Source organism: Amblyomma americanum, chromosome 6 (assembly GCF_052857255.1).
Source record: "Amblyomma americanum isolate KBUSLIRL-KWMA chromosome 6, ASM5285725v1, whole genome shotgun sequence".
Taxonomy (NCBI): Eukaryota; Metazoa; Arthropoda; class Arachnida; order Ixodida; family Ixodidae; genus Amblyomma; species Amblyomma americanum.
Window position 1 is genome coordinate 76,403,960 of NC_135502.1, and position 8,799 is coordinate 76,412,758.

General features: G+C 45.7%; 1 protein-coding gene across 2 annotated transcripts in view; it reads left to right on the top strand.

The window, feature by feature from the left end:
• Positions 1-8,512, top strand: part of LOC144093736 (uncharacterized) — a 42,982-nt gene extending 34,470 nt beyond the window's left edge. For both annotated transcript variants that reach the window (XM_077627415.1, XM_077627414.1), the window contains exons 5-8: positions 221-315; positions 3,010-3,281; positions 5,293-5,432; positions 8,158-8,512. In XM_077627415.1, coding sequence (XP_077483541.1) covers positions 221-315; positions 3,010-3,281; positions 5,293-5,432; positions 8,158-8,316 — 666 coding nt within the window. In that variant the 3' untranslated portion in view covers positions 8,317-8,512. The remainder of the gene's footprint in view (positions 1-220; positions 316-3,009; positions 3,282-5,292; positions 5,433-8,157) is intronic.
• Positions 8,513-8,799: the final 287 nt, after the last annotated feature.

Consider the following 8,799-nt stretch of genomic DNA (forward strand, 5'->3'; position numbering starts at 1 on the left):
TGGTAAAGGCTTTTAGGGTGAAGGCCTTAGTGGAAAATATATTCTGGGTAAAGGCCTTTATATTGGGCTTTCATGGTTAATGCCTTTAGTGTAAAGGCCTTTAGTTCAAAGCATGCTGTCGCATTCCCAGCACGTAAGGCCCACCACAACTAGTGCTATTGCACGATATTCCGCGCATAGCCGTGCTAAGCCGTCTGCTAATTTTTGTTCGACCTTTCAGGCTGCTCTCTTGCGAAAAGCGGATGACGACCAGTTCTGCGGTGGTGCATTGATCAGTGATCGATACGTGATTACAGCCGCCCATTGCACTCAGGGGTAAGCTTTAACCCTTTCGAACCTACGCTTTCGATGAACGGTTCTGAATATACAATTTTTGGATTTAAAAAAATGTTCGTGACCCGCAGTTGAAATGCACGCTACTCAATAACATTCTATTTGTAAAATTATATATACACTTTCTTCCTGGTATGAATGTCTTCTTTGTTACTTTTTGTGCAGAATGAGATTAGGTGTTTTGCAATTTAAACTAAATGTATTTGTTAAGAAAAACAGTCTAACGAAATTGAGGTCAGTCGCTCATTTACATGATATAGGGTGAGGAAATGCATTTTTGAACATAAGCGGTAGTGCCCCATCTAAAGAGGAGAGACAGAATTTTGTTTCTAGAAATGTGCACATTTAAATCATGCCGGTTATTTGATTGTTTTGAAGATGCTTCAATGTCGAAAAAAAAAACGTCCTCAGCTGCGGACTCAGTCCGCTTTGCACATTTCTGCAATGCGAGTTAAATTCAGTGCGCTGCTTAAAGTTTTCTCTACTTGCTAGTGCTGCTCAGCACTAGCGACCCCGCACCCTCTTTCTAAATTCCCTATTTCACCCCTCCGCATCCCTAGCCTGAACAACGAACAACCCACTGCCCACGGAATGAGGACAATGGTCCGCCTCCTTCCCTTTCCTGCCTATACTCTGCTACATTTCCATAAAAGTCGTCCGCCAGTATAGTTTTGATGTTGGTTGCGCATCGCTCCGCTCTCGCCATAACCTCCCCGTCCATTAAACCACCTGTCGCCTCTCACTCTCTCTCTCTCTCTGTTCTCTATCGCGCTTTCATCACCATCTTCTCCCCTAAAAGTGGAGCGGGAGGTTTTCCTCTCCCCACATCGCCACTTGCCACGGTGGGCAAGTGGTAATTAAACTAATTAAATTAAAATAATTCGCTAAGTAATTAAAGCCTTTCGGCTTACGCTGTTGATTCCCCGGTAGAATGCAGAGCTATAATAGCTATAACAATCCTGTCAAAGCTTTCGCTACAAAAAAAAAAATCACCACGTGAAGCGAGACATTGGCTATTCAAGCCTTCGTCTTAAAGGGGACGCTCGTGGTATTACTCCAATCTTGTGATTCTATTCTCGGAGTACTTCATAGATGTGCAGCGCCTGTTAAATCAAATTGTTACCGACAGAATTTTGGCACAGAGGAACCTACATGACAGAGAAAAACTAGACAACACTCAGAACTGCTCGACCCATTGTGATTTTATGGCTTTTTCCTAGCTAATTAATTCAAGGTTCAGATACACCCTACTGTGCACGAGAAAAATAGGCATGTGAACTAGTATATCAAAACAGATTTAGTTAGTGCGTCAAAACAAATTGGGCTTTTTTGTTCAGTGTGTCGGCTTGAACAACCGTTCCTCCGATATTTAGTTGAGGAACTCTAATCAACAAAGCAAATCAAAACAACATTTATAATTAAGGTTGAGATGTCATCGTAAAAGTACATATCTGTCTGTGACCTCAGCAGCCTTCTCGATGTCTCTTATTTCGAAAAAGAAATTAGCAGTTGCTTTAGCATCAGCTCTGTTGTCTTAAGGTTTTATTGAGAAGCACGATGTTGAAATTTTTTACTTCTCTGAGGGTACTTCAGGGAAGTTTTAACATGACAGATTGTTTTTCAAAAGCTTAGGTTTTTCAAAAGCTGATGGAGGGAGGGGGTGGTATGAGGCTCACAGTCATCGCTGCTTTGTTTGCATCTAATGACAAGAGTATCCTTTCTATAGGTAATGCGAAAACCGTGCGTTTTCGCGTCTTTCATCCAGACCTCCTAAGTATTAATATAACCTTTCACAGGGAAGGAAAGTCAGGGGCGTAGTGAAAATGGTAGGTGATAATGTTATGACAGAATCAGCGGCATAGAGTAACCTGAACAATGGAGAGGTCCTCGTGCATGTATGCTTGCACTCGTCTCTCGCTTTGATTCGGATGTATATCACACGAAAACTAAAAAAACGGCACACACATAAGGCGCTTCGTGTCTGTCTTTTTGCTTCATGCTTCCTGCTAGCGCACTAAAAGTGCGCATTTCCCGCATTTAGCCGTTATGTGTTTGTCTGAAACCGGTTTTGTGGCAGGCTGCTCACCTGCCCACTATCCGATGGGTGTGTATATAAAAAGGACAGGCTCTGTCCGAAACGTCGACTCAAAATAAATCTATGGCTAAATGATTTGACTTCTAGCGACCAAATACGTTTACCTTTCTGTAATATATATATATATATATATATATATATATATATATATATATATATATATATATATATATATAGAGAGAGAGAGAGAGAGAGAGAGAGAGAGAGGCAAACCTGGGTCGCAGCCAAACCCAATCTACCCAAGTCCCTCCAACGGTAGCACCTGCCATAGAAGGGCAGTGACCCATTGCTGAACTGCTGCAACACTGCGCCAGGAGTGGTATGAGCACTCCTAGGGACCTGTAAATGTAAAGGAGAGACTAACCAAAATGAACATAAACACATTACCGCTATCCGAACAACTGCCACCCTTGAACACTCAACCTGTACACCGATACCGAAGTTAAAACCGAATTGCTCGCGCACCTAATTCGCATTTGGCCTAACAACGCAAATCAACCATCATTTTTTTTGAAGCAGTGATTGCATATGAAGGCTTACCGTGCATGTTTTTGTTTTTTTTTTTCCGGGACGACGCGCAGGCTCCGTCCGCAGAACATCACGGTGCGGCTGGGCGAGTACGACTTCAAGCAGAACACGACTAGCCGGCTGCCGCGCGACTTCAACGTGTCCCGCATCAGGCAGCACCCGGATTTCCGCAAGGACACCTACCAGAACGACATCTCGCTGCTGCGCATGAGCCGCCGCGTGCGCTTCACCGAGAACATCCGGCCCATCTGCCTGCCCAAGAGCCCCGACGAGTCCTTCATCGGGAAGCTGGCCACGGTGGTCGGATGGGGAACCCTGTCCTTCGGTGAGTATTAGGCCACGCGCGCATTGCACCCTGACCTGTTGTACCAAGATACGTAAGGAGTAAAACACGTCGCACGCATGCGTCCCTACCGTCAGGTTCTCCTGAGTGGAATGCAAGACGCTCTCGCGGCGCGAGACTTGAGCAAACAATAGACACCTTTGGCAAAGCGTGTACCGTGTCATCGTTACCGGTAATGTCGGTATCAAGGTACCGGGAGCCCGCGCGCAGCCAATGCGCACGCGCGAATCTCCTTGACGGCGCCAGACGGCACCAGGTACCCGGCAGCTGCGCGCGCACCTGCAGCATCGGAACCGATCAGCGCGTGCTCACTGACGGTGGGCGGGCTCCTGGTACTCCAGTAACGGCAACGATAACACGGTACACGGTATGCTAAAGGTGCCTGATGTATTGCTCGAGAGTAGTCTCGGTCTTTTCAACTTCATTGTGCAAACATTTTCCTCTTTATATAATTCATCCCATTAATTTTTTATTATATTTATGTGCGCCTTGAGGCAATGCTCAACGCTAAAAAAAGCCAAAAAGTTTGAGGTTTGCTGATAAATGTCCGCTGTTCGATGCTACATCGCTGCAGATGTCCAGAAAAAGAAATTGCGCCGAGCGTGGAATTAACTCGGGAACTCCGGGTTGCCAGCAGGACACGTTACTTGTCGACTACCGTTGGAGGAAGTGGCGAATGTGTGTGCTCTGCGGCACGGCTCTCGGAATTAAAGGTCACGATCTGTTGCTTGGTGCAAGGTAGATGGAAAGAACAAATAATTGTGCGTTTCGTGATGCCGATCCGACCATTTCTCTGGGAGGTGAAAGGCCCTATAAATGCTAAGCATATTGAACGCTTTTGCACGATACAGAGGAGTGAGCGAGTTTCTTTTTTGCCCCTTCTGTTGTCTTTATTACACACATTCGAGGGGCAACAGAATAAAGCAGAAAAAAAGGAAAGCGATTAGAAAGCAGCTCTGCGGTGGGGCAATGTAAACGTGTCCATGTTTATGTTAGACAGGTGGCGGCCGTTTTGCCACAAGGCTTCTTTTTACTTTGCTCTCAAACAGCGTCTCTCGTTATATGCGCCCGAGTAGAAACATTAAACATACAAAGCCTACTGAGACGCGACCGCGTCATTTCCGTGTTTGGCGCCGCCTGAAGTCAATCACGTCCCGCACAGGCACGTTTTCCAAGGGGACTCTATTTGCCTGTGGCAGCCGGGCAGGGACGCCGCTGCTCTCTCCCCCAAAGTAAACGTAATCATTTGGAAAGGAGAAACACATCTTAACTGAAAAGAAAGAGGGGAGGGAGGGGAGAAGAGTCAGAAAGGCACGTTTCCAGCGAGCGGGGGGGGGGGGGGGGGGGGTGGAAGACAGCACCGCTTTTGTCCTACCTTGAACGCTGACTTTGAGAACATTTGTTTCGTGTCAAAGCTCTCCCGACTAGGCCGCGCTATCTCTACGTTGTCTCCACCACTAGAGGGCTTGTTTGCCTTGAGTAACGCTTTCTCCACTCGCGAGCTTCGGGGGACAGAGAAGCTTTGCCCCCAGGCCCGATGCGGAAGACTGGCGGCGGCGCTGCTTTTGCATATGCCTGCGTTTTATTTTTTTAATGATTTTTTTTCCTGCCTGTGTGTCCTTCGTGTACACAAAGCCGCCGGTGCCCCCTGTACCAGGAGTAGTGGCAAAGAAGGGCTAAGTGGAGAGGAAACGTTCTAGCACTGCCCGTCACATATTCGTCCGTTGTCGGCATTGTAACAACTTCGGCCGTCACTACGCCAGAGGTTCGAAAGCCATTTCTCTGGGACCTTGGGAAGCTTTTGGATTTAGCTAGACGGAACTTTTAAGGCCCACACAGTTCTGGTGGTTGCCGCTGCCAGAATTCTGTCCCTGCGGATGCTTGTACGCAAGTCAACGTTTGTGCACAGACGACCACCGTTTATGCAAAATAGAAGTCCGTGCCGTTGGTATACGGTAGTGCCTCTCTGACCGGAAGTTCCGCTCATGTGCAGGCGGTCCCTCCAGCTCCATCCTGAGACAGGTGTCGCTGCCGATTTGGGACAACAAAGAGTGCAAGTCCAAGTTTACGCAAGCCATCCCGAAGATATTCCTATGCGCCGGCACGACGGAAGGAGGGCAAGATGCCTGCCAGGTAAGTGCTTCTCGTGCACTCATCATATCACCGTTCCTTTTCTTGTTCCTTCAAGAACAATGAAAAAATATCCTTCTTCAAAGGATATTTTTTAAAAAGAATGTCCTTGTACCTTTAAGAACAAGGATATTCAAGTAAATCGACATAAGAACGTCACAGCGTGTGCGTTCGCCAAAATCACAGAGGATGCAGCGGGGATGAATGTAGTGTTTGAATGTGCTCGTTCTTTTTTGCAGACGCTGCACAAAACATTAGCGCAGAGTCTTTTAAGCTTGCACGCGTGGGATAATTTCTGGAGGGCACACAATGAAAATTTTCTAAAGTAATGGTCGCTCTAGTAATAGTTGCAAATGAATTTTATAATATGATGAAAGTTTGATAACTAATTCTCAAATTATTCATTTGACTTGTCCTGCCGTATTGGTAGAGTAGAAGGTTATAGAGAGCATGCTGAATCCGTTGGGGAAATTCAAACGGAACAATCTTTTGCAGAGAACATGAGTGATTATCCTTACACCGATGCGCCTAAAACTCGCTAATACCCTAACGAGGCAACCATGCATGCTTTCTAATTGCGCATGAAATGCAGCATGTTTTCTCTAAAGTAGCTTTGGAGATAAGTCCTTTTGAAACAGTTCCTCACCACTCTAAACACGAGTTAGTCTAAATTGGAGTAAAAAGTGAGTAAGCTGTGTCCTGTAGCGCCCTCTTTTACAAGAGCAGGGTATTCTGCCCAAGCCATGGGCTAGATTTCCATCACTAAAAATACGAAGCACTTACGGTTGGCAACGGAAACAAATTCTCTCCTCAAAACACACTATGTTTGAGCAGTTACAACGATTTTAACCAAGGTTAAAATCTCAAGACCTCAACACCACATTTAAAAGCTTCCTCCAATTTTTAGTTGCTTCAGCTTGGTATGTTTTGTGGTGGGAATATTCCTCTTTTGTCAAGAGTAAGCATTCCGTATATTTAGTGATTTAAACTTAGCCCGGGACTTGGGCAGCATACCCTGTCCCCCAAAGGGAGTGTGCTGTAGAGATTTTACTCTGTTTTACTCCAATGCATCTAATTCTTTTTCAAAGTGATATATCTGGCCTGACAACGCCAAAACAAAGTTCAAGAGGCAGTCTATAGCTAGTTTGAAGGCCTTTCCTTACTTTTGTTGCTCATTCACTCGGTAAATGCCTGATATATTAGTAGGAATAGCCACAATCAACACCTTACTATAAGATACTAGTAAAAAAAAGGAAACGCAATCAGAAGGAGGTTTTGATTGCTATCACCACACTAGCCTAGATTGGAAAAGAGCGCGAGTTTTGGTCGGAGCCAGGCTACCAGCACCAACGCCTTTTCGATGGAGGTGGCGCCAGCATGCAGACACTAATACCTACTGTTTATCGCTAGAGGATGTGTTTATTAAAATAAACAAGCCAGAAAGAGGAAGCTTATCGTGGTGTCACGCAGCACTGTCGACATTTTACTTTTGCATTTTGTCCAGCTTAAAACATTGTTTTTCTATTCTCCCGCGTGTGCTTGCCATCAGAAATTTTCATTCGTTCTATGCGTTCACCCGCCGCGGTGGCTCAGTGGTCAGGGCGCTCGACTACTGATCTGGAGTTCCCGGGTTCGAACCCGACCACGGCGGCTGCGTTTTTATAGAGGAAAAACGCTAAGGCGCCCGTGTGCTGTGCGATGTCAGTGCACGTTAAAGATCCCCAGGTGGTCGAAATTGTTCCGGAGCCCTCCACTACGGCACCTCTCTCTTCCTTTCTTCTTTCACTCCCTCCTTTATCCCTTCCCTTACGGCGCGGTTCAGGTGTCCAACGATATATGAGACATACTGCGCCATTTCCTTTCCCCAAAAAAACTAATTATTATTATTATTCGTACGGGGAATCAATCATATGACACCTAGAGTGGGCAAATTCAAAGGCGATGCCAAACTGGTGCTTGGAGCATGCATCACTCAGCGTGTCGTTATACTCGTAAGCAAGAGGTAGAAACCGCGCTGAAACTGTAAAACTTATTATTGGCATCCTATATTATACAACTCATCCGAAATCAATTCTTCAAATGCATAGTGTTGGAACATTAAAAATAAAAGCACGCCGTGAATAGTAAAGGCAGACACACCGGTTCTTTAGTTTGAAATGTAACACTTTTTCCCCTTCAGGTGACCCTACCCTCCCCCGCCTTGCCATGTGTCTGTGTCAATGTCTGGACGTTCATTATACTTGCCTTCACGTCGAAATATAAATTTGTATGGCGGGACTGCTGTGTGTGTAATGCGGAGACTTCATGTTACGAAACATCAGCTTCTTTTCCCTTCCTTTTTTATTTCTTACTAGTGTGCGATAAAGGGGGGGTGGGGGGGTTGGCTTTGACCCCCAGTGCCGCCGGGTGCCTACCTGTTTCTAATCGGTACAGCTTTCCCCTGGCCTGGGGCTTGGCTTCTCCTGCGTAAAATGCTTGTAAAATGAGTCTCTGACCCCGCATTGAGCGTACCAAAATGCCTTGTGCCATGGCGTTCTTTGGCCACAAAAGCCCTTGCACCATTAAAGACAAATAATCATCCTCATTTTCATCATCGTCTTTATTTGTTTCTTAATCGTCACTTTGCCTGACACCAGAAGTATTTGAGCGTAGTTACTCCCACACTGAACTTTGAATGTGTTTTCAACTCTAACCGGTTGTCTACTTTTTTCCTTCTTTCTCTCTTCAGGGTGACTCCGGGGGGCCCTTGATGCTCGAATCGGACACCACGCAGTGGACGTTGATAGGCGTTGTGTCGTGGGGTATAAAGTGCGCCGAGAAAGGACTCCCTGGAGTCTACACGAGAATCACCGAGTTTCTGGGCTGGATCTACGAGAACGCCGTGTGAGAACGCCAGGCGACGACCAACAAACTACTCATCTGCGCTCATCTTCATTATCCTCATCAAAGAACAAGTCATTTCAATGATTCATATCTGAGGTGCTCATAACTCACGGTATCAACTGAATATACTCTATTATGTAACATAATCTGCGAGAACACGTTTTTTTTAAAATAAAGACAGAAACGAAGTATAAAAAGTCTTCGCGTTGGCATCGCTTGCTGATCGCACCGTCTCTTTAAATTTAATTTAACGGTTTTTTTTTTCAATTACTGCTGCAAAATGTTCAAACCTGCCTCAAAGCCTTTGAGTACTGGCTGCAAAATCTGCCTTATTTGAAAGGGACACTGACGACCAGTCCAGCCAATTTTAGTTCTCGGTTCTCGGTAGTTGTTCGGCACCAACGAACGCATTTATTCCTGAGAAGTTTAGTTCAGAAATGGAAAGCTTAGTAGAGCGGAAAGTTGGGCTAGTAGGTTGATATGCATA